Raw genomic sequence first — 23,895 nt, 5'->3', positions numbered from 1 at the left:
AAATTATTTTTCGCTTTTCATTAAAATTATATTTCTTTTTTTGGCTATTAGGGGTGCACCTTGAGCAAATGTTCATGCCCCTCATTTTGTACGGGGCTCATAATTCTTTTATAATATTTTTATTTTTATAATTTAACCCTTTAATTTTTTTTAATTTTAGTTTTTATCTTTATAATTGAGATCCCTAATTTTTGTAATCCTACCTTTTATCTTTATAATGAGGGCACTTAATTTTTTTAAATCCCATTTTTTTACTTTTATAATTGATGATCCTAAGTTTTTCAATCCCAACTTATACCTTTATAATTAAGCTCTTTCTTTTTTCAATCTCACTTTTTACCTTTATAATTGATGCCCTATTTTTTTAATATCTCTTTTTATCTTTATAATTGGGTCCCTAATTTTTTTTCAATCATACTTTTTACTTTTATAGTTTAAGCCCCTACTTTAATCATTTTTATACGATTTATTAAAATAATATTAAATTAATTATTTAAATTATTAGAATATACTTTTATTTTATAAGGGTCTATCTTTTAGTTTTGCTCAGGGTCACAAAAATGTCTAAAATAACTATGTATTTATTAGATAGTTTATTAAACGTACTAAAAAACAATTTACAAACAAATTTATTTATTTTGCTCTAACAATTTAATTTTTTTCGATACTTATTATTGTCTGTCTAATTTTTTATATTCGCCCTGGACCACTAAAATCTAAAAATTTAAATATTTACAAGAGATAAATTCTTATCAGCCAGACTTTCCTGCTGCCGTAGTATTAATAGAGTGCCAACAATATAGCAGGTGACCAAACAGAGACAGTTAATGCTATCTTTTATCCTTTTCTAACTCAACGACATATACAGGGACTAATACATGTTGATATTATAATAGTGTGGCACGTTGATATTATAATATTATAGTATGAAGTATTATAAATGCATGTAAATGGCGTGAGTAAACTGTGAGTTGTTGAGAATTTGTTAGGGTGAGTAGTTGCCAGCTTGTGCCAACTGGATAGCTGTTATAGGGGAGTAAGGAATTTTCTAGATGAATGTGAGTAGTGTGTCATCATAGCTATAAATAAGGAGATCTTGAATTCTGCGATGTTGCCTTTTTGCAGTAATCAATAGTGAAGCTTGGGCATCTCGTTGATCGATGTTGGTATCAGTTTGATCAGTCATTTCCTTCCGGGTGTTGGAGCTGCGGCTGTCTTAGCTAGTACTTCGTGTTGTAATGTTAAAGAGTCCTCTGTGAATTTGTGTAAGTTAAATTCTCATGCTCGTAGTTGTGGTTGTGCTGGTTCCTTTCCCACGACTCTTGTTTGTGAATATGGCTCAGCTGGTCATGGTGATAAATCTAGTTCGAAATGGTGTGTTACTCCGATGCTACACATCATATTACGGCCGATGCCACGGTTGTTGACGATATTACCGAGTTCCATGTCGCTAGTAAGATTATTTTTGGTGATGGTAAAAGATTGAGTATTAATTGTATTGGCCGTTCAACTCTAGCTACTTCATCTCTTGTGTTACAATTGAATTCTTTGCTTCTTGTACCAAATATTACTAAGAATCTTCTTTCGATGTCTGAACTTGCTAGAGACAATGACATTTTTTGGAGTTTCATACTCAGAAGTATGTAGTTCGTGATGAAATTAGCAGGGCTGTTTTGTTGGAAGGTTGTGAAGATGAAGGTTTATATGAGTTTGATACAAGTTTGATTCGGTCGAATAATCGTAAAGTTGAAGCTAGTTCAGCTTGTGCCTCTAATATGAACTATGATGTGTTGCATAGGCGATTAAGGCACCCGTCGCATGATGTGTTGATGAGAGTGAGTAAATGATGTAATGCCTCTCTTTCAAATTAGTCGAATACAATGTATGTGTTGCTTGTCAATTGGGGAAGAGCTATTGTTTATTTTTTGTTGAATCTAAATCTCATTATGATACTCTGTTCCAACTTATTTTTACGAATGTTTGGGGACCTCTGCATATTTCTTCCAATGGGTTTAAATATTGTGTCGTTTGTGGATGTTCACTCTCAATATGTTTGGGTGTATTTGTTAAGAGATAAGTTTCAAGTGTTGAATGTTTCCCTTCGGTTTCAACGTATAATTATGTGTAATTTGATGCATCCATTAAAGTCATTCAAAGTGATTGGAGTGGTGAGTTTCGCATGTTGTTGAATGTCCTTTAACATAGTGGTATACTTCATCGCATTACATGTCCTTGATGAAGTGTTGCAGGTCCAACACGATGGCCGGAAGCCACCGAACGGCGGCAACCAACAGTGGAAGAGAAACCAATAGTTAGAGAGTGAGAAAAATACAAATGAAAGAGAAATAGGATTTTACTAAACTGATAGAAAAGACTACAAAGCCTGTTTCTTAGCTCAATATTCAATAGGCTTATATAGCCCTTAATAATATGCTAATCTCTAATTAATCAAAACAACCTAACTGATAGTTCAACATTCTCCATGCTTCTTCAATTTTCTTGATCTTCTTCTTCAAAAAAAAAAAAAAATTCATTGTCCTCCCTCACTTATTCGGATTTTCTTCAACTTTCCTTGACTTTTCTTCTTCTTTTCAAGAGTTTTTTTTCATCTTAATTGTTCTTCCTCTTCACTTATTGGGACTTTCTTTTGGTTGGAAGCAAGGCGGTTAAGCTACGAGCTCCCAGATGCAATCTGAAGTCTCTCTTGGGCAAGAAAACATCTTATTTTGTCTGGTTAAGGAAGGCAAGGTTGTTAAACTCTTAACCCTCCCCAGATAATTTTTCTTTCCATGAAACCTTAGTTGTTAAGCCTCAAAAGTCTCATGTTCACCTTGTGAGAGAAACAAACAAGTAACAAAGAAACACAAGCTGAGATTAACTGAGCAACCCAAATCTGTTGTAGAAATGCCCATAAATCAACATCAACACCAGCTTATAACCAAATCAAAATGCAACATACAACATACATCTGTAATATGAGAAGCATCATATGTCAACAATACATACTAAAAGTAGTGATGGACAATTATCAACATCTATCAGCAGTAATCCAACTTGGAACTCAGATGATCAAAATCCAAATATGAAGAACCATGAATCAATATCAGTAGTAGAAATCACACTTAACCTCGCTCATGCATTGTTGCACCAATCTTTGCAGGAAATTCCAATCTTACATTCCCCGGGTTTAATGATGCCAGGGCAGTTTGGACCAATTAACCTGGTTTTTGATTGCCGATTCAGGGCAGCCTTCACACGGACCATGTCATGTTGAGGAATTCCTTCCGTGATGCAAACAACCAGATCCAGTTCATCTTCCATAGCCTCCATAATAACAGCTACAACACAAGGTGGAGGAACATAAATGACAGAGGCATTGACCTTGGTTTCAACTTTTGCTTCCGCTACTGAATTGAAAACAGGAAGTCCTAACTGCTCTGTGCCACCCTTCTTCGGTGTAACTCCACTAACCATCTTAGTGCCATATTCAATGGCTTGCTCGGTGTGGAAAGTTTCATTTTTTCCCTTAATGCCTTACAAATAACACGAGTATTCTTGTCTACGAAAATCGCCGGCTGAGACGCTGGAGCCGCCGAGAAAGTCTGTGACTGGGTCAGAAATTGAGAAGAGGAAGAGGAGGAGAGGGAATTGAGCGGGGATATCTGGGAAGACAAAGATCGGATAGTTGTGAGGCTTGTCTAGCCATTGCTGCTGCTGTTGATTCAATATTGGATCTCCTTTGCCTCTCTCGCTGCTGTAGAAACCCAGAAAAGTGTACTTCGACTGAGAAGGAGGCGACAGAGGAAACTTCGAAGCTATTGAAGAACCCGATCAAAGAACGGAATGAAAACAACGGAAGAAAGATGACATCAGGATCTTTGGCGAATGATACCATGATGAAGTGTTGCAGGTCCAACACGATGGCCGGAAGCCACCGAACGGCGGCAACCAACAGTGGAAGAGAAACTAATAGTTAGAGAGTGAGAAAAATACAAATGAAAGAGAAATAGGATTTTACTAAACTGATAGAAAAGACCACAAAGCCTGTTTCTTAGCTCAATATTCAATAGGCTTATATAGCCCTTAATAATATGCTAATCCCTAACTAATCAAAACAACCTAACTGATAGTTCAACAGTCCTTATACGTCGTAACAAAATGGCGTTGTTGAGAACCAACATCGTCATGTTATTGATATGACACTAACTTTGTTGGTTCAAGGTTCGTTACCCTTGAAGTTTTGGTCTTCTGCGGTTGTGATGACGGCTCATTTGATCAATAGATTACCCACCAAGATCCTTCAAGGTATGTCTCTTTATGAGAAGTTGTTTGGTGTTATGCCTTCCTATGATCATTTACATGTATTTGGAGTCCTTGTTTTCCATGTCTTTGACCATTCCGGTCGCATAAATTTAATTTTCGCTCCGAGCCTTGTACATTTCTTGGGTATAACTTGGATCACAAAGGATATTTTTGTTTGGCAAAAGATGGGAAAGTCTACTGCTTCCATGTATGTGTCTTTACCTGGCCAGTCTCGGTTATTGCGTGAGGAGGTTTCTGGGCAGGCTGGTGCACCAATTTTGGACTATGCTACTGGGCAGCAAGCTGGTGAATTTATGGCTCGTGAGTAGGTCGGTGCTATAGTTGATGGGACTGTTGGGGCGGTGACATCAATCAAGGAGGACGTGGTTAGTGCTTCTTTGGTGGTTCAGGAACAGTGCAAATCCTATATCTATTGCGCAGGAGCCGTGCGGTGATGCTGCCCCTGGACAATATGTTGCAGTGGTGACAACACCACTATTGGAGCATGGTTTGACTTGTGTTGACCGTAGTGCTAATTCTTTGGACATAGTGGCAGTAGCTCCCTTGGCAAATTCAAATTCATTGGACTGTGATATTAATTCCTTGGCACCTGTTTCGGAGCATGATAATCGTGATGTTCATTCTCAAGTATCGATGAACAGTTACACCATGGTTACTCGGAGTAAACTTGCAGTTTTTAAACCTCGTATTTTTTATGCAATGGAAGAATGTTGTGATGAGGTAGAGCCAGTCACGATCAAAGAAGCGCTTGCTTCGCCTCAATGGAAACAAGCGGTTATTGACGAGTATAAGGCTATAATAAAGAATGGCACAAGGAGGCTTATTTCGTTACCTGTGGATAGAACATCGATTGGTTTTAAGTTGTTGTTTAGAATAAAGCGTAATCCAGATGGTTCGGTGGCACGCTACAAAGCTCGACTTGTTGCGAAAGGTTTTTTTCAAGTTTCGGGTCTTGATTTTCGCGATACTTTTAGTCCGGTTGTTAAGTCTTCCATTGTGAATGTGGTGTTATCCTTGATGGTTCATAACAAATTGGAAGTTACGCCAAGTGGATGTTAACAATGTATTTCTTAATGGAGAATTGGTTGAAGATGTGTTCATGGTACAACCTCCTGGTTTTGAACAAAAATTGGCCATCGGGGAGCATTTGGTTTGCAAGTTAGAAAAGGACTCTTCGAAATTGGTATTCTAAACTTTGTTCTTTTTTGCTTGGCATTGGATTTGTTGGCATTCAAACCGATGTCTCATTATTTATTAAGCTAGATGGGGTGCGTTCTGTGCATGTTATTGTCTATATTGATGATATAACTATCACTGGCAATTGTGATGAATTAATTGACGATGTTGTTTGAGTTATTGGTAAAGAATTTTCTCTAAAAGATTTTAGTGACTTGAATTTCTTTCTTGGTATGGAAGTTCATCGTTGTGAAGAGGATTTATTATTAAGCCAACGCAAATATATTCGTGAACTCCGAAAACGAGCGGATATGGGTGATGCTCGAGCTGTCCCAACACCAATGCTTTCTACGCCCAATCTCGGGATGGTGGTCGTCCTCTTGACGATCCCCAACTCTATCAAAGTGTGGTTGGTGATTTGCAATATTTGAGCCATACTCTCCCCGATATTTCATTCAGTGTTAGTTGTGTTGCTCAGTACATGCATCAACCTTGTGAGCTGCATTGGTTAGCTATCAAATGTATTTTACGATACTTGAGTGGTACGATGGATTATGGGTTATTGTTTCGTGCTTCTAGGAGTGATCTTGCTTTACGTGTTTTTTCGGATGCAAATTGGGCTGGCAATTCGGATGACAAAAGATCAATTTCTGACTTTTGTGTGTATATTGGTGATAATTTGATTTCTTATTGCTCAAAGAAACAATGGTCTGTCTCGGGGTCTACAACAGAGACCGAGTATCGTGGGATTGCTGACGTGGTTTCTGAGCTTGTGTGATTACAAGCTTTGCTTAACGATATGGGTATTGTTTGTGGAGATATTCCAACTGTTTGAAGTGACAGTACGAGTGCAGTTGCCATGAGTGCTAACCTTGTTTTTCATGTTTGATCTAAGCATGTTGAACTTAACGTTGATTTCGTTAGGGAGAAATTGGCTCTGCCTGTGTTAATTGCGTTCCTGGTCGTTTTTAAATAGCCGATGGTTTTACTAAACCTCTTTCCCAGCGTATTTTCCAGTTTTTCGTCAAAAGTTGTATGTTGTTTGTGGTGATGGTTCTTCAAGTTTACTAAGTAGGGTGAATGTTGATATTACAATATTACGTTATGAATTATAAATGCATGCAAGTGACGTGAATTGTTAATAATTTGTTAGGGTGAATAGTTGCCAGCTTGTGCCAGCTGGATAGCTGCTATAGAGGAGTGAGGAATTTTCTGCGAGTAGTGTGTTATCATATCTATAAGTAGGAAGGTCTTGAATTCTGTGATGTTTTTGAAGTAATAATAGTGAAGCAAAGAAAAGTTTGAAGGAAAAAAAAAACGTGAGAAAAACTAATGAACTTAACATGGTACCAAGACTTTGTTTTAAGAAGTAAACATATAAAATTTTAAGGGACAAACTTATAAAATCCTTTATTCATCCCTTAACATACATGAAACCCTGTAAAGAAACTCGAAGATTCCATTTGGGAACCCAAATCACTAGTAAATATTAGATAGACAGGAGAAGCAATTCCTCATCAGTTACTCACTCGCTCTTCTGTGTATCAGTAGCAGTAATGGTGGACTGCAGCCAGCGGGATAAACATACCAGGAATGGAGTGTAGGCAAAATAGCAGGTGACTGTCCATGTAACAAGTCCCTGCATAAAAACACTACCTCTTAACTTAAAATGCCACGCAATTTCATAAAAAACCTATAAAGTTCCCTTCAGTTACCTGCCCAAAGATCTCAATATTTGCTTGTGGGTAGTACCAGAGATGGAAAAACCTGCACGAGATTAAGCATTAAAACACTCTAATCAACAGTAATGCTTCTAATTATTTCGTGGGTCTAATTCGGGTTTCACTCCCTCCATTATGCTGAAACTTAAGGTTTAATTCTCTACTTCAATCTGGCATAATTTAATCTTCTTTTTTCCCTGATATGATCACCGGTACTTGACTTATCGACTAACTAATTCAGATTTTGTACAAGCCCGTTATGAGATGTCCGTTTCAAATCAGTTGTTCTATTTACAACATTAAGGTTTGAATTCTGACATTGCTTAGAAGATCGAAATTCTCATTCAATTGGTAGTTGGTTTCACACTTGTTTTATAACGTTATCAGTAAGTTTAAATTAATAATAGTGTTAAACCATAGTCGATAATTTTCTTATAACAAAGAAAGTTCATATAAATTTCTTACTATAAAAGTTCATGTCATCACTTTAGTGCATCGGTTAACAATGTTATAATTTTAGATTCACTAATAAACGTAATAAAGGTAGATGATTCAATCATGCCAAATTAAGTAGAGAGGATTAAATCCAAATCCAGCATAGTAAAGGGACTAAAACCACCTTTTTGTGAAATTATGAATCCATACAAACAGAGAAGTCGAGCGAGCTCTTACTTCATCAATGGAATTTCAGCCAAGGGGCAGCAAATGCCAATGACAGATGCTAGGGCGAAACCCAGACGTGTCCTATCTAGCGAGAACCATAAAAGCTCTGCCGCAGCAAACAAAACGTACGCCTCAACGTTGTCCGGAACTCCATTTTTATACATTTCAGAGCTCAGTCCGATAAACAGTACCAATGCTCTGTTTTCACAAAACCATCGGAGAATTCAATTCACGACAATTTAGAAACTATAAAAAAACATAGATAGACTCACATAAGAGATCCAACAGCTTTTTCCAGACTTCCCTGAGGAACATTTTGATTCTCCTTTTCATCCAAGAAGAGTTGCAGCAACCCAACTGTACAGTAAAACAATCCCAGCAAAGGAGGGACCTAGAACACCAAGGAATTTGATCTCTGAAAAGTGAAATTAAGAAGCTTTAAAGAAGAGGGTAACTTAAAGAAGCCAATTATGAATTTACCCATATGTTGGTGTGGAGCGGACCGATGTTTATTGCTCCATTTTGGTAGACCACAAGGTCGACCCTTGAATGAAGACCATCGATGAGGGGACCCAAAATGAAACCAGAACCGAAAAGGGATAGAGAGATGGAAGGCCAAGAGGTTCTTAGACTTGGCTTGCTCTGTTTTCTTAGACTGCAACAATTTATAGACCCAACAGATTTGAAGTTAATATTTTGAGGGAGTTTAGGAAGAAGCAGGTGAGTGGAAGAAGGTAAAGACATGAGGCTGGGCATGCTTTTATCCCCTCAAGTTACAAACAGGCAAAGATTTTTTGACATTGCTACTTCAGTTTTAGAGTTGGTCTGGACCTAATTTAGATCAATCTGAACCACATACCGTCTTTCAAAAAAAGAAAAAGGAAAAGTCATTTTATGTTTCAGTTCCCGTTAGATCCTACTAAAACACAATGGGCAGAGAAAAACGGGCGGTTATCAAGCTAGTCGATCATGAGTTAGGTAGTATTCGACTCGTATTCGTTAAAAAAAATTATTGTTCAACTTGACTCGTTGCTTAACTCGTGTTTATTAAAATTTTGCTTGACTCATACTTGTTAAAAAAATTTATTGCTCAACTTGTGTTCATTAAGTTCGTTACTCGTTAAGCTCGTTACTCGTCTCATTGCTAGTTAAACTCACCAAAATTTTTAAATTATTTTTTAACTGTAGCTAAAATATTATGATATTATATAAAGCTTAGTATAAATATAAATTAATAAATTTAACTAACAAATTATCAAAAGAGTATATGAAACAAATTGAAAATTTAAACTCTAAAATAATAATCCACAAATATATTAAAATAATAATTAAGATTCGATTTTTGGGTGTTGTAAAATAATAATTATTAATTTAGTATTTTTTATTATTATTTATTAGAAAAATAATAGACTAGTTATTTGATCATCTTTTTATTATCTATTAGCTTTAAACATATTATAACGATCAAATAATTTGAAATTAATTATATATTATGATTCAGATTTAGATTTTACTGATTATGATGATTCATATAACTCAACATCAAAGTAAATATTTATGTCTACTAGTGGTGCTATATTTTAGAAGAATATCAAGCAAATCTTAACTATTACTTTCACTATATATGTTGAGTTTATTTCGTATTTTCAAACTGCCTCACACGAAATATAATTTAATATGATTGAAGAGATTAACATTGAATATATATTAGTTGAACTTTTGATTAAAGGCATGTCACCATAGGAGTTTAAAGATGTTGTCTACGAGACTTGTTCCTATTTTATAATTTTTATTATAATAACAATTTTAATAGAACTCTACTAAATTTGATTTTTTTTTTTATTTTTGTGCAACATAAATTTTATTATTTCGACAAATGTCACTAAAATTTTAAATTTATAAAAAACATTGAATTTATTTATTAAGAAATTTAATTAAAGTATTGATATAAGATAAACTGTGATACATGAAAGATATTAATTTTAAAAAAATATCATCATAATTTGTGCATTATATCAAATATGGGCATTCCAAACCAAGTGAAAAAATGTTGGCAATTTCCACATTATGGTTCATGGGAGTTAATAAGAACAATCCCACGTTCTAATTAGCGATTATGGATAATGGACATGCGGCATATGTCAATTAATGTGTGATTTTAGGTGATTTTTTTAATGAAAAATCAAAACTATAAATACCATTAAACACATGGTCTCTAAACACCAAAATCATTTAAAATAATTTTATATAGAGAGAGTTGGAATTCCATTTCATCTGGTGAAGTTTTGAGTGTTCAAGATTCTCGATAATTTTAATTTTTCGTATTGGTAAGTTTAAGTGTTCGATAATAATTTACAATAATTAATATGTTGGAAGCGTTGGTGAGCACTCAGTATACTTTATAACTCAAACTATTATTGATACTAGCAAAATACGATACAACGACCTTGCCGGTTACTAAATTCTTTATCTTCCAGTTTCCTATTGATTTAGTCTCAAAAAATATGGTTGCGCTGTCGTCGCCGGCTTGTATGAGAGCCAAGAAAACCAAGGCAGTTGGGATTCCGGTGGTCGATCTTTCAGTTGACAAGTCCGTAGTGTCGGAGCTGATCGTCAAAGCTTGCGAAGAGTACGGTATCTTTAAGGTCATCAACCATGGTATCCCTTGGGAGGTAACATCTAGACTGGAAGCTGAAGGTGTTCGATCTTTCGGCAAACCACCCGGTGTTAAGCAGCGGGCGGTTCCGGCCACCCCTTTCGGCTACGGTCTCAAAAACATCGGACTCAATGGCGATTAGGGTGAACTCGAGTATCTTCTTCTTCACACCAATCCTTTCTCCAATCGATAAACAGCAATTTAAATTACGGTTACTATCACATTTTCGATTTTATTACTATTAGAGTTAATATGGGTATTATGAATTTTTATTAATAATTTCCAATCATACCTTTACTATTATATAAGAGTTGTTATTCCGATAGTAGACCAATATTAAAATCATGGATCATAAATCGAAATATTATGATAAATCGTTTGATGTAGTGCCATTTTATTTTTCTTTTTGCAGTTGTGCTGCGAATGATTATATAGAAGCAGTGAAGAGCTAGCGAGCGAGGTTCTTGGTCTGGTGGCCGAGGGTCTATGGATCCCGGATAAGCACGTCTTCAGTAGGCAAATCAGAGACGTCCAAAGTGACTCAGTCCTGAGGTTCAATCATTATCCGGCAGTGAACAATCAGGACCCCTCTTCTAAAGCTTGCAAAGAGGATCAAATCGGATTTGGAGAGCATTCGGACCCTCAGATCCTCACCGTGTTACGATCCAACAATGTTGCTGGACTTGAAATCTGTTTGCATGATGGGTTTTGGATCCCGGTTCGTCCTGACCCGACTCAATTCTATGTGATCATCAGGGATGCCTTGCGGGTCAGTTTTTATAATTACAATAATGTTACTCTGCATGCTAAAAGTAAAATGATTTTCTCCAAAATTTTATAATCCAAATTGATTCGATTTGAATTTAATTATAACCAAGTGTTTGGGGGTATTTGACAGGTTCTAACGAATGACAGATTTGTGAGTGCGAGGCATATGGCATTGGCGAACTTGTCTCGGAATTCACGGATGTCGATGATGTATTTCGGAGCGCCGCCTCTTACCGGAACCATATCACCTCTGCCGCAGTTTGTGTCACCCCAAAAGCCTAGGCTTTATAGGGCGTTTACATGGGGCGAGTACAAGAAGGCTGCCTACTCCACACGCTTGGGGGATTTCCGTCTTGACCTCTTCAAGCTTCGTCCCAGCGACGATATATTGGATTTGTTAAGCTAAGACAATTTTCATGCTCTTGCGAGGATTCAACTAAATAGAAACATACTGAAATATCAAAAATCATATAAGTACATGGTCTAGGATTCGAGTTGTAATTATACAATAAACCTTAAAGGGTGGAAATCGATAATTACGATCGTTTTATATTCTTAAACTACGACTCTATTTTATCAAAAAGTCAACTAATATTATATAATGTATCGGATGAGAATAAGTGTTATTTAATGTATATAAGTCCCATATAGTCGGGATGGAAATGTATTTATCTTGAAATTCAAATTTTCTCTAATTTCTTATTTTATTAATAGTGTCAATCTTAAAATTTTATGTGTTTAAACGATTTAAAATTTCTTTGTTGTTACCTTGTATATGTCTATCCTAAAAAACATTTATAGATCCGTCATTGTATATAGGTGTCACGTTTTCCTTGCAAACTATTCTGTTGGGGTTTGAAATCTTTCTAATTGTAGACGATTCTTTAGGAGAGAGAAATGTAAAGGGAAAAAAAACAAGTTAAACGGAATGTAGGGGATACAGTGGAGAGAAATATTAGAGCAAATTTTATAATACTGAACACATCGACATATGATAGTTGATAAGGTAGAAAGCTACTGGAATTAGTTGGGTGTGACCGATATCAAAGTTGAGCAAATGAAAGTATTGAGAGAGCTTTTGAAATAAGAATGTCGTGTCAAACTGTTAAAAAATCTTTTAATTTGTTGCGAGAACTCCTATTTATAAGAGTAGAGAACATGTTCTACAAAGTAATATAGAATAGAGGGACGGTTCACATTATTGATGTGATAGTTCATGGTATTAGCATGATATTTTTTATAAAGTTCGAGGGCTAAATTATTATTTTTTAAATTGTTTTACAATATCATTCGGACTTGCTCTCATTTCGTGTTATCTTTTGTATAAAATTATTCTACTCTCAAATTATCTAATTTGTACATCTTATATAATCATAAGAAACCCTAAATTCATTTATGTTGTTTTTCAAAGTACCGAAATAATTTATTAATTTGTAAGCAATTAGACATTCAACCATTAATTTCTATTACTGTGAGCTGTTGATTAATTCTGAAATATGCTTTGAAATAAGATTCTTTTAATAAATAAATAAATATTGGTTTTAAAGGATATATAGATCGAGTTTGTTCTTTTACTCTACATGCTTATGTTGGGAAAAATCCTGTACAATGACTTTATCTTAAGAAAAGGCTATATGCAGATTCATTGATGAAACGCATATCTTAGTTCTGTGAATTTATTTTAGGGTATTGATTGTTAAGCGTGAATAATACAATAACTTAAAACAGATCTTAGCCACGCCTGTGTATCTCCTGTTCAACAAGCCATTCCTAGCTTCAAAACCTTGCATGAGCTTGGAATGACAGAAATTGGTTAACTGTTGACATTATGAACCTAGCTCTATGAAGTATAAACTATAAAGGGTGCACATGCTTAAACAAGCATTCATGGAACAAATAAACCAAACCATACCGTGTGTCTATATATATATCTAACATTACAATAATGAAACTAGGCAGCAACCAATTTCCGCAAGGAAAGAGTAGTCCTAGCCTTCTTTCTTGGCAGCAATATCTCAAGACAATACCACAGGAAAGAAAAACAATTGTTCTTGTACTAAAAGAAACAAATAGCAACGTTTTGCGAGAATATAAAACCAAAACACTTAAGAAAAACAGGGGTAGACATCCGTATAACTCAAAAAGGGGCCTGCATTAGTGAGACTGACAACCCGGTTATGCTGTCTATGCCTGCAAATTGTGTTCAAAATATCAGAAACTGAAGAAGCCAAAGGCTTAGAATCAGACAACTTCAGTTTTAACTATAAGGTTATCGGTGTGTGAGCTTACCTTGTTTGCAATGTTGTTGGAGAGCCAGTCCAGCCCCTCGTACAGTCCTTCACCGGAAGTGGCGCACGTGCTCTGGATGTACCTGCAAAATGTATTGTAGTTTATGATATACAATAACCACAACTAGAGAGTGTCTGATACGAGACACAGGGAACTGTTCCTCTTACCAGTGGCGCTGGCGAAGAGAATGCAGACCAAGCTTGTCAGTAATCTCAGCAGCATTCATGGCATTTGGAAGATCTTGCTTGTTTGCAAAAACTAGCAGTACAGCATCCCTCAACTCATCCTGCCAATGCACATAAAATAGTATGTTAAATGTAGGCTGAACCACCCTTTTCCATCCAAGAACCTCACAACCGTGTTAGTAGCAATATTTGAACGGTAACAAGAAACTTTACTGCTCAGATACCTCATTCAACATCCTGTGCAACTCATCTCTAGCTTCAACAACACGATCACGATCATTGCTATCAACCACAAAAATAAGTCCTTGTGTGTTTTGGAAGTAATGCCTCCACAATGGTCGGATCTATGTAGAAAATCAAAGCAAATAGGACAATTGATTAAAACTGATAAACAGACACCATATGCACTTTTTTTAATTATTCTAAAAGATCAAACAAGATCTACAATAAACAAAACAAAAGGTACAATTTTGACTGCTAAGCAACGACCTTATACTAAATGAAGATCCAGTCCATGTCACCTCATTTCAGGAAACTACAAAGTAGTCAGTTTATCAAGATATAGTTGATAGAATCTATGAGACCAGCACATTCCCATCCATGGCTATTATAATTAAAAAAAAATACATCGGAAGCTGCCCTAGACGAGAACCTTTTGATGCAGTTTTTTACAGTTAATAATATCAAAATTGAAGAAAACAAAAACACGGTACCTTGTCCTGGCCACCAACATCCCAAACAGTGAAACTGATGTTCTTGTATTCCACAGTCTCAACATTGAAACCTACAAGATAATAATAGTAATATATCATAATTAGCCATCTTTTAAACAAATGAAAGCTCAATGCTAAACTATAAAAGGCAGAAATAGCGGCTTACCTATGGTGGGAATGGTAGTCACAATCTCTCCCAGCTTAAGCTTGTAAAGAATTGTGGTTTTACCAGCGGCATCAAGTCCAACCATCAGTATGCGCATCTCTTTCTTGGCGAAAAGCCGGCTGAATAGCTTCCCGAAAGACAGCCCCATTTTTCACGTCTGCAAACACCGATATCAACCATTCAGTTCCGATAGTCATCAATTTATTTGAAATCAAATCATCAAAAATAATTCTCAGTGTACAAGATCGGAGTAGATCCCACGGTTATATTTGAAAGAAGCATAGAATGGTTGGAGAGGTGATCGGAAACCAAACAGAACATAAATTATTCCAGATCAACACACGGAAATCTATATATCAATAAAATATGCAAGAAATCAATTCGAAAAACGAAGATCGAAGCAATTCAAAGAACTTACAATGCTTCAAATAATCAGAGCAGATGAAACAACGCAAAGGATTAAAAACTCAATATATTTAAACAAAAATTAAAGTCATAATTCTAAAGAAATAAATACAGATCGGAAAAATTCTGTGAAAAACGAGAATATTCTTTAGTTTTTAAGAAGAGAGAGAGAGAGAGAGAGAGAGAGAGACTAGCCTGAGAGAAACGAGGTCGATTATTACGCGAAGCCGATCAAAGGAGAGGATCGAAGATCTACACGTCTCTCCCAAAATCGAAGGAGCTGTCTTCCAGTGAATTTACGCGTATTTGGAGATTGGTCATTCTATTTATAAATCCAAAACAGAATCTTAGTTTAACGGAACGCCGTCTGCCCATTTTTTTAGGGTAAACTATAGAAATAGTCATTTCGTTTAAGTTTTACAAACTTTTTCTCATTAATTTCAAAAAATATCAGATTTGGTCACTTTCGTTTCATTTTAATTAAGATATGGTCATTGAAGGTTAACGACCGTTAATCTTTAATGATTTACTGATGTGGCACAATAAATATATAAAATTAAAATTATATCATTTTCATGTAGATAATACGCGGATTATGTTTTGGTCACTTTCCTTTTATATTTGTATGTTTTTGCTCACTGAATTTAAAAAAAAAATAAGTTTCGGTCACTTGCGTTATTGTTTTATTAAATTTTTGGCACTCACTTTATCGTTTTATTAAGTTTTGGTAAGTTGGACGTTGAATGTCGTTAGTTTGATGACGTGACCCGATAGTAAAATAATTTGATTTTTATTTTAACCCCTACAATTTAAACAAAATACTAATTATGAGTCTTTTTGTAAATTCAATTAGTTTGACAACAATTCAATTTATCCATTTTTAATAAGTTTTCTTCTCAATCCCATTGTTTATCTTCTTTTTACTTCTTCTTCAGACATCTATGCTCCATTGCTCCATTTGTCTTCTTTCAATGACTTATGCTGGATTTCAAGAATAATGAAATATTTCTAATTTTCGATAACAAATAATATCACCACAAGTTTAGAGAAAAATAAGAGGGTAAGCATATATAGATAAGATGAAGCTGGGTAATCTCAGTTACACAAACTAAAATTTAATTTCCAAAGATTGAGATTGTAGAATGTCAAATCCAACAAGGAAAAAGAAGACAAGTGAATGGATTCAAATAACCTGATAATCGAATATCACTCTTTGTGGTGATTTTTCATTAAGAAACCGCCTTTGGTGAAACATAATCAATTGATCCAAACAACCCGATAACTAGATCCGTGAATTCATCCACTGAACTAAATAAAAAAATCCATAAACTTTAAATTCAAATATTTGTTTTTGCTCAATAACAAACAATTTTCCAATTATAAATCCCTATGATCATCGTTAACCCTTGCGACCTACGCAATCTATCGCACCACCACCACCGCGTCGACCTTCGAGTATCTCATTTTTGCGATGTTCCGATCGAATAACTCATCGTCGGAGTAGAGCTCCAGTATTAAGTGAGTGCCAATTAGATATTCATAAACGTCGTGGAGGTCGATCACGTTCGGATGCGACAAACATTCTCGACGATCTTTCACATCACAAGGATTTCGTTGTTCAACAATGAGTCAAAGATGGAAAACTGGTAATATGCGTCAACAACACCGCCATTGAAGAAGTTTTTGTTTTCTCGTATCGAGGTGGTGGCATCGTCGTGGTGGTGAATCTTTTCAAAGTTTTTATGACAAATTCTCTGTATTTTTCACGATCTTCATTACTTCTTTTTATATATTTTTCTTACAACTGAGAACCCACCTAATTTGACTTCAAATAATTACAGCTGATAATTAGAAACAATAGGGCTATTGCAATGGAGCAAAGATGCTTGAAGGAGAAGAGAAGAGAAGATGAGCAATATTGGAGGTTAGGGAGAAACATATTAAAAAATAGGTAAATTAAAATGTTATCCCTAGACTAATTTGAACTTACATAAAAATTCATAATCAATATTTTGTCTAAATTTTAAGGCTTAAAATAAAAATTAAACCATTTCACTGACAGGTCATGTCATCAAACTAATGACATTCAACGTCCAAGTGATCAAAACTTAATAAAATAATAACATATGTGACCAAAACTTAATAAAACAATAACTTAAGTGACCAAAACTTATGTTTTTTAAATTTGGTGAACAAAAGTGTACAAATATGAAAGGAAAATTGCCAAAACTTAATCCATGTATACCTACATACGAATGATATAATTTTAATTTTATAAATTTACCGTGTCACATAAGCAAAATGTTAAGGTTTTACTGTCGTTAACCTTCAATGACCACATCTTAATTAAAACAAAATAAAAGTGACCAAATTTTAACTAAAACGAAACGAAAGTGACCAAATATTAACTAAAACGAAACGAAAATGATTAAATCTTATATTTTTCTGAATTCACTCACAAAAAAATTATAAAACTCAAACAAAATTGACCATTTTTTTTTTTTTTGTAGTTTATCCCATTTTTTTTATTGTTCCGAGGCTCCTAGCTTCTTACCTTATAACGCCGTTATCACGACGCTTTTTATGCACGCGTTGTACATCGCCGTCCTTCCACTAAATAAAAGGTCGGTAGTCGATTCCTCTCGAGATTTTTTTCCCTAAAAGAAACTTCAATAAATAGTGAACTTTTGGTGAAAAGGTCTCTTAGGTACCTCTCAATTTGAAATTGGGCATATTGGTCCCTATAAATAAAAGAGAAACAACTTAATTTCTATCATTTTCGAAAGTGAACAATTGATCATGTCTTTAATATTTTCCATCAATTTTACATATTTTTTTTTATTGATATAATAAAGAACTTAATCCCTAACATTTCATATTATGTCATCTTGATCTTAATTAAGAAAAAAATCAACACATAATGTACAAATTATACAAATGTTGAACGCTTCACTTGTTGGTTTTCTAAGATTGGGACCACTTTAGCATAATATGTAAACACTAAATATTAATTTGAGTATCATATCAATCAAAATTATATAAAACTTATGAAAAATGTTAATAATTGCTCACTTTTCAAATTCACAGGGCTAAATTGCTTCTTTAGTGGGACAAATTGCTTAATTTTGATAATATAGAGACCTAAGAGATTTTCTACTACTAAGCGTATTTCAAAAAATTTAATCCTTTACTTTTATTACATCATCAGTTAATCCAAGTAACTAACATCGTTAAAAATTCCAAAATACTGATTGAATTCTAACATGAAATTGTATTACAAACGTCAACATGAAATTAAACAGGGTGATTAATGGTGTAACTATTTGGCCTAACTGACTATTATATAAAAAGCCTAAATTATGTCAAATTATTTTTTTAAAAAAAAAGACTAAATCCATGTTTGAATTAATAGAGGGACCAAGACCATAATTTGACCCACCTAATTCAGAACTATGAAGAACAGCAGAATCACTTAATAAGGTGGTAAAACTCCATGACTAGTCCTTTCTTTTACTTATTCATTCCAGCATCAGGAAATATTAATACGCAACAATGGCAGTATTATCATAAGCTTCTCCATGTCTACAACATGCAGCAGCAGGCAGTATGCTTAAAGTATGTGTATGCTCCGCTAATCAGCGACATCGATATTGTAACTTAGGTCAATGTAGTGGCTGACATATCAGCACGGCCTCCGGTCATCCTCTCAGCTTTCTCTCCGCGCTCACCTGAAAAATTGTCTACGTTACCGAGGGCTTGCTTAAAGAGGCGTCATCTTTGATATGGTAGTTGCTAAAGCGAAGAAATTATTCATATTAAATCCTGAATGGTTAATAGAAAATTACCTGTGCGAACTCTTATAATATCTGCTACAGGTATCACTGTAGAAGCAGCAAACATCATCAGAAGTTTGATCGGCAGTTGAAAGATATCAGCATTAATCGACAACCAACAGCTTAAACTCTTTACAGGCATGAAATCAGATCATTTGGACTCTTTCACTAACAATTTCATTCATTCATATGTGGCTAATGGCTAGGACACAAGAAAAGGAAGAATAATAAACAGGGAGAATTCAAAATGCAGCATTCGACCAATATTCTAATTTTTTCCGAATGCCAGAACAAACATGGAGAATTTGATCACCGGATAAACCCATCACATCATATCATATGTTTGGTAGCGTGACCATTTTGCCTTCACAAAAGAACAAAACTAGGCTAAAGTTTCTCATTAAAGAGGTTTTGTACTTAACCTGCTAGTTCGAAGCCATAAATTTCGACGAAAGAAAATTACTACAGTATTAGATACAGAGAGTAAACAGTTCGAGTTCTTACAGAAATCTTGCCATCACCAATTTCACCAGTCCTTGCTTCCTCAATTATCTTGTCTATCACAAATTCCACCTTTGGCAGGATAATCATTTAGAAATGATATTAATATAATACCAAATCATTCATGTATAGGAGAAATGACTCTTTGGATTATGCATGTATATACCTGGTCCTTGCTCACCACAATCTCCATCTTGACTTTAGCAACAAACTTGTCTTCTGAAAATTCCGAGCCTAATGAATAATAAACATGAAGGCTAAAGTTAAAAAAGGGAATATCAGCATACCGAGGTCTGTCTAAGAAAGAGGAGAAATGGACTAAAAATCTGTTGAATTTCAAATATCAAAAGGTGCAACTTTCAGCCCCTTGTATATAACCAGAGCTTACCTCCGTGTCTCTCTGTTGAACCTCCTTGAGCACCGAAGCCTCGAACATCAGAGACCGTAACACCACGAATACCCATTTGAAGAAGAGCCTTTTTTTAAGAAAAGAAACTAAAAATTAGATCAAAACACTATTCGGTTAGCCCATTTCTTCAGTAAACGTGGAGGGCTTGAGGAGAAACTAAACCAAGCTTTAAAACTTTTAAGTCTACAATAAGTATTATTGTTTTAAAAAAGAAACCTCAATTTCGATGTGAACCAAAAGGCGTTTATATACTTATTAAGCATAATCAGCTCATCTTTTGAAACAGTGACGATGCACACTGTAACTTGACCAGACTACTCCGCATAACCGATGCATTGACATGGAAGAGTGCCAGAATAATGCCTCAGTACCATTACAAGGCTTCCGATTCAAGGTTGAATTTGAACACGAATTAAGGAAGTAATGCTCAAATCACTGCTAGTATGCCAAAATCTAGACCATAGATGCAAATTCTAAGCATACATTGTCACATCACACAACATTTTAGTACTATCAACTCAAAGGACAGTAACGAAAACTGGAAACAAATGAGAATGCATTATGCATACATCACTAGTGAAGTTATAGTAGTTCTTACCGAAGAAACCTGCTGAACTCGCCATGGTCTATTCAGTTCAAAGATCCGTAAAAACAAAAAGAAACCCAAATTAAATCACATATGCTATAAACTAACAGATTAACCATAATCCCACGCGCTTTAAAATTATTAAGAAAGAAAACAGTGAACACCTTATAATCGCCTCAATTTTATAAAATTCTGCGTCGGGGTATAATCCACTAGCAATAGAAACAAAGAAAAAAAAACCCAGTAAAATTTGAGGAACCCGTTTCTATGCATTCCAGTGAAGAAACAAATAGAGCGAAATAAAAGGTGGTAAAGCTATGTAACTGTTGGTAAGCTAAAGAGCCATACCAGGAGCGTTTCGGGCTCTGATTAGAGGAAGAAGTGAAGCATTCCTTGAGCGTTTGAGTGTGGGTTTAGGCTTAGATAAATGGGAATCTTTAAACCTGGGAACAAAAGAAGTAGAAATGGGAGGATAGTCATAGTCTTTTTTACCATGGGAAGGAGAATGAAGAGGAGAAAGCAGGTTTGATGATGCTACAGTAACCATGTCTGAAGAAGATGAAAAGGGCGAGTTTTGGGAGTGTAAAGCGGACTTCAGATCCTCGAAGTTAACGCTAAACGATAGCCTGCTGTCGGTAAAACAAGGCTTTTAAATGCTTGAAAGCGAAACCTTCGCAGTTTACGTAGACGGGCTGCCCTGCCTACGTTTTATGAAAATGAAGCCCATCAGAGGAATGCTCGAATAACGTTTGTTGCAAATCACACATCGTGTAGAATTTTTCCCAAGCATAAAAGGAGGAACGTTTATATTATGATTGTAAAATAAAAAACAATTTAAATTATCAATCAAAATAAATCAAAATATTATAATATTTTAATTCGAACAATTTACAAATATATCAAGAATGTTCGATTACGTATGCAATTTGGACTCTCAAAACTAGATCTTGCAATTTGAGCCGCCCATATTGATAATTAGCAAAATATCGAGTCATCAGGTTAACATATTTTAAAGTTTCAATTTGAATGATTTAGAAAGAAATAATAATATGATAAAAAGAAATAACAAATTGTCTCAATGAGAATAGTTTAATTGAATCGGGCTTATCGATTATGAAATAGATCGAATAGTGGTTAAATTTTATGATTTGAAAGTTTAAATTTGTTGTTATTTCAATATTATACATTTTTAATATTTTTTCGTTAAAAAAGAGTATTAAAAATTTTTCAAAATAGTATTATTAGGTAAATTACGTAAATTGGTCACTATCGTTATCGTTTGTTATAAATTGGTCATTAACAGTATCATTTGTTACAAATTGAATTGGGTTGGTTTAACATATTTGATCAACCGTTTGACTTTTCTTCTTATTCTTCAAAGACATCAAAATTAAAAAATCTCTCTTTCGGTTGGTGTTGATATAACACTTCTCATCTTGTAACACCCCCAACCCGTACCCGACCCGGATACGAGTCAAAGGTATTACATTGACTTTTAAAACACAACTCTTAACAAATAATAGCAAAATACTTGAACTTATATTACGAAAATACGCTAATATACATATGGTAATATAAGTTTACCAAAATATTCAGAGCATACACAACTTAACCCTTTAATTACATGCCAACTTCCATTTACATAACAAAATGACCTACTGATTAAGTTGCTTCTGATCTGATGGTTGCAGGAGTAATGCTGTCCAACTGCTTAATCTGTCTCGTCTACTTTCTTGGATCCTACGTGTGAACACTCACACGCTAAGTCATCGACTTAGTGAGGCAATGTAATAATAATAACAAGGAAATATAATGAAAATGTCATAATGATATGAAATGGGATGAAAGCGTATACTTAATCCATGTAGTTTACATCACCATTATCCTTACCTGTAAGCATATAACTTTAACATTCATGAATTTGTATTAACAAATTTATTGTCCCATGATATCATATTGAGAACCTAAGGTATGTGAGTATTGTGAGGTTGTGCACTATGATGTCACCACAGCTCGTATAAATGCATCGAAGTGCCGCGTAGAATTGCACCGTAGTGCCATATAATAATGTCCATAAGGACCACATAGATTTCCTTAAGAATCATATACATATACTAGGGATCAAGTATGTGTCTCCCAATACTTCACACATGTTCCAAAGAATATATATAGATCCCGAATGACAGCATAGAATTTTGTCCTGAAGGACCGCGTAGACCCTCTACCCTTGGCATGCCAACTATACCTATAGTTCTCATCTACATAACATGGGCTTTTACATTTCACGTAGTTTATATCGCGTAGACATGTAAATTCTTACCTTTTCACATAGCTCATATAACTTTTCCTGCACATTCATGTCACATAATGCATTTTATATGAATTCATGTCATGTCTCATAATACAAATATGATCATGTATCAAGATATAAAATCTAGACTTATCACAAGTCTAGAATTGAGTATATTTCTATAATCATACTATACATATGCACTCACCTATATTTCCTTGCTTTTTCCTTGATCGATCTTACTGGGCAATTGTTCGTGAACTTGATTAAGCTCTGTATCTACATAGTAATTCGTTGATAATTATTAGTATACTAATTAATATATTCTAAACTATCATTTCTTAGGCTAAAAGAAAAGTTATTTCCATCTTTTAATGAAGGTATGCATCGATGCACTATATAGTGTATCGATGCATTCCCTATCGGTGCATCGATGCACTACCTATGCATCGATGCACTACCTATGCATCGATGCACTACCTATGCATCGGTGCATAAATGGCATTCGATGTTTGCATTTTAAGGGGATGCATCGATGCACTCCTTATGCATCGATGCATTAATTGCATTCGATGTTTGTTTATTTGAGAGTGCATCGATGCACATTGAAGATGCATCGATGCACACAACCCAGAAATCCCATTGTAAGCACGGAATTCACTCTTTTCATCTCAACTCTTTATCTTTCACCTCATTTAATATTTCTAACTCTTATACACCTACTTAAACTGATTAATACCTATTTAATACCTCTTAACCTTACAAATCCAATCATTAATACTGAATTCAAGAATCTTACTCAAATTTTAACATGTTCTAAATCTAGTTCTAACACTTCATATCATTTACTTCCACTCATGACAAGTCAAATTTATCTTCTAAATCCATTTATACATCCTTATTCAAGATTTCACTTATCCACTTCTTATCTTTAATCCTTCATAACTCACCAATCTTTGAGTTTCTGTAATATTTTTCTTCTCCATAATCTTTCCTAAAGCTTCATAATCAAACCCATACTTTAATTTGAAGGATTAACCAAAAGAAATCAAACTTATCTTAGGTTTGGGTGCTTCACATTGAAGAAGAAAGAAGAATCAAGAGTTATCTGGAAACTCTTGTTTCTTTCCCTTGGGTATTACAATACCCAATATCTAATATTTAATTAATACCTTTGCTCAATGACCCTTTTACCCTTTTAATTCTCATTC

General features: G+C 34.7%; 3 protein-coding genes and 2 pseudogenes across 5 annotated transcripts; 1 reads left to right on the top strand and 4 right to left on the bottom strand.

Moving 5' to 3' along the window:
- Nucleotides 1–3,132: 3,132 nt before the first annotated feature.
- On the bottom strand, nucleotides 3,133–3,746 carry LOC120120192 (annotated as a pseudogene).
- A 3,210-nt stretch (nucleotides 3,747–6,956) lies between these two features.
- On the bottom strand, nucleotides 6,957–8,654 carry LOC120120176. 2 transcript variants are annotated; one of them, XM_039139862.1, is made up of 5 exons: nucleotides 8,364–8,499; nucleotides 8,156–8,240; nucleotides 7,893–8,081; nucleotides 7,215–7,266; nucleotides 6,957–7,138 (listed from the first exon to the last, which is right to left on the bottom strand). In XM_039139862.1, the coding sequence occupies exons 1-5, from the start codon at nucleotides 8,365–8,367 to the stop codon at nucleotides 7,025–7,027; spliced, it is 444 nt and encodes a 147-aa protein (XP_038995793.1). In that variant the 5' UTR covers nucleotides 8,368–8,499; the 3' UTR covers nucleotides 6,957–7,024. The 2 variants fall into 2 exon arrangements, with proteins under 2 accessions (XP_038995793.1, XP_038995792.1); XM_039139861.1 differs by having other exon boundaries at nucleotides 6,960–7,138; nucleotides 8,156–8,274; nucleotides 8,364–8,654.
- Nucleotides 8,655–10,371: 1,717 nt separating this feature from the next.
- Nucleotides 10,372–11,745, top strand: LOC120120191 (annotated as a pseudogene).
- Nucleotides 11,746–13,340: 1,595 nt separating this feature from the next.
- LOC120120219 (ADP-ribosylation factor 1) lies at nucleotides 13,341–15,413 on the bottom strand. 2 transcript variants are annotated; one of them, XM_039139899.1, is made up of 7 exons: nucleotides 15,261–15,413; nucleotides 14,661–14,817; nucleotides 14,495–14,565; nucleotides 14,006–14,125; nucleotides 13,764–13,882; nucleotides 13,597–13,678; nucleotides 13,341–13,497 (listed from the first exon to the last, which is right to left on the bottom strand). In XM_039139899.1, the coding sequence occupies exons 2-7, from the start codon at nucleotides 14,806–14,808 to the stop codon at nucleotides 13,492–13,494; spliced, it is 546 nt and encodes a 181-aa protein (XP_038995830.1). In that variant the 5' UTR covers nucleotides 14,809–14,817; nucleotides 15,261–15,413; the 3' UTR covers nucleotides 13,341–13,491. The 2 variants fall into 2 exon arrangements, with proteins under 2 accessions (XP_038995830.1, XP_038995831.1); XM_039139900.1 differs by lacking the exon at nucleotides 15,261–15,413 and adding an exon at nucleotides 15,079–15,162.
- Nucleotides 15,414–18,549: 3,136 nt separating this feature from the next.
- On the bottom strand, nucleotides 18,550–20,941 carry LOC120120190 (nitrogen regulatory protein P-II homolog). The gene is made up of 9 exons (XM_039139871.1): nucleotides 20,846–20,941; nucleotides 20,743–20,786; nucleotides 20,559–20,606; nucleotides 20,407–20,434; nucleotides 19,788–19,875; nucleotides 19,566–19,633; nucleotides 19,403–19,471; nucleotides 18,911–18,946; nucleotides 18,550–18,793 (listed from the first exon to the last, which is right to left on the bottom strand). The coding sequence occupies exons 1-8, from the start codon at nucleotides 20,939–20,941 to the stop codon at nucleotides 18,944–18,946; spliced, it is 444 nt and encodes a 147-aa protein (XP_038995802.1). The 3' UTR covers nucleotides 18,550–18,793; nucleotides 18,911–18,943.
- Between the last annotated feature and the right edge of the window lie 2,954 nt (nucleotides 20,942–23,895).

This window comes from Hibiscus syriacus, unplaced genomic scaffold, assembly GCF_006381635.1.
Source record: "Hibiscus syriacus cultivar Baekdansim isolate YM2019G1 unplaced genomic scaffold, ASM638163v2 tig00110333_pilon, whole genome shotgun sequence".
NCBI classification, from domain to species: Eukaryota; Viridiplantae; Streptophyta; class Magnoliopsida; order Malvales; family Malvaceae; genus Hibiscus; species Hibiscus syriacus.
The sequence above is the reverse complement of the archived record's forward strand: the minus strand, read 5'-3'. Positions and strand labels throughout refer to the sequence as shown.

Excerpts from the sequence above, each read along its gene's own strand:
- LOC120120176 (XM_039139861.1), bottom strand. The coding sequence starts at position 8,639 with ATGCCCAGCCTCATGTCTTTACCTTCTTCCACTCACCTGCTTCTTCCT. Across the intron at positions 8,082-8,155 it reads AAAGCTGTTGGATCTCTTAT|AGCATTGGTACTGTTTATCG; the intron begins GTGAGTCTATCT and ends TTGTGAAAACAG. Across the intron at positions 7,139-7,214 it reads ATATTGAGATCTTTGGGCAG|GGACTTGTTACATGGACAGT; the intron begins GTAACTGAAGGG and ends GTTTTTATGCAG.
- LOC120120219 (XM_039139899.1), bottom strand. The coding sequence starts at position 14,808 with ATGGGGCTGTCTTTCGGGAAGCTATTCAGCCGGCTTTTCGCCAAGAAA. Across the intron at positions 14,566-14,660 it reads GACTACCATTCCCACCATAG|GTTTCAATGTTGAGACTGTG; the intron begins GTAAGCCGCTAT and ends ATTATCTTGTAG. Across the intron at positions 13,679-13,763 it reads TCTCTTCGCCAGCGCCACTG|GTACATCCAGAGCACGTGCG; the intron begins GTAAGAGGAACA and ends TACATTTTGCAG.
- LOC120120190 (XM_039139871.1), bottom strand. The coding sequence starts at position 20,941 with ATGGTTACTGTAGCATCATCAAACCTGCTTTCTCCTCTTCATTCTCCT. Across the intron at positions 20,787-20,845 it reads CTCCCATTTCTACTTCTTTT|GAATGCTTCACTTCTTCCTC; the intron begins GTTCCCAGGTTT and ends CAAACGCTCAAG. Across the intron at positions 19,634-19,787 it reads TTCAACAGAGAGACACGGAG|GCTCGGAATTTTCAGAAGAC; the intron begins GTAAGCTCTGGT and ends ATTATTCATTAG.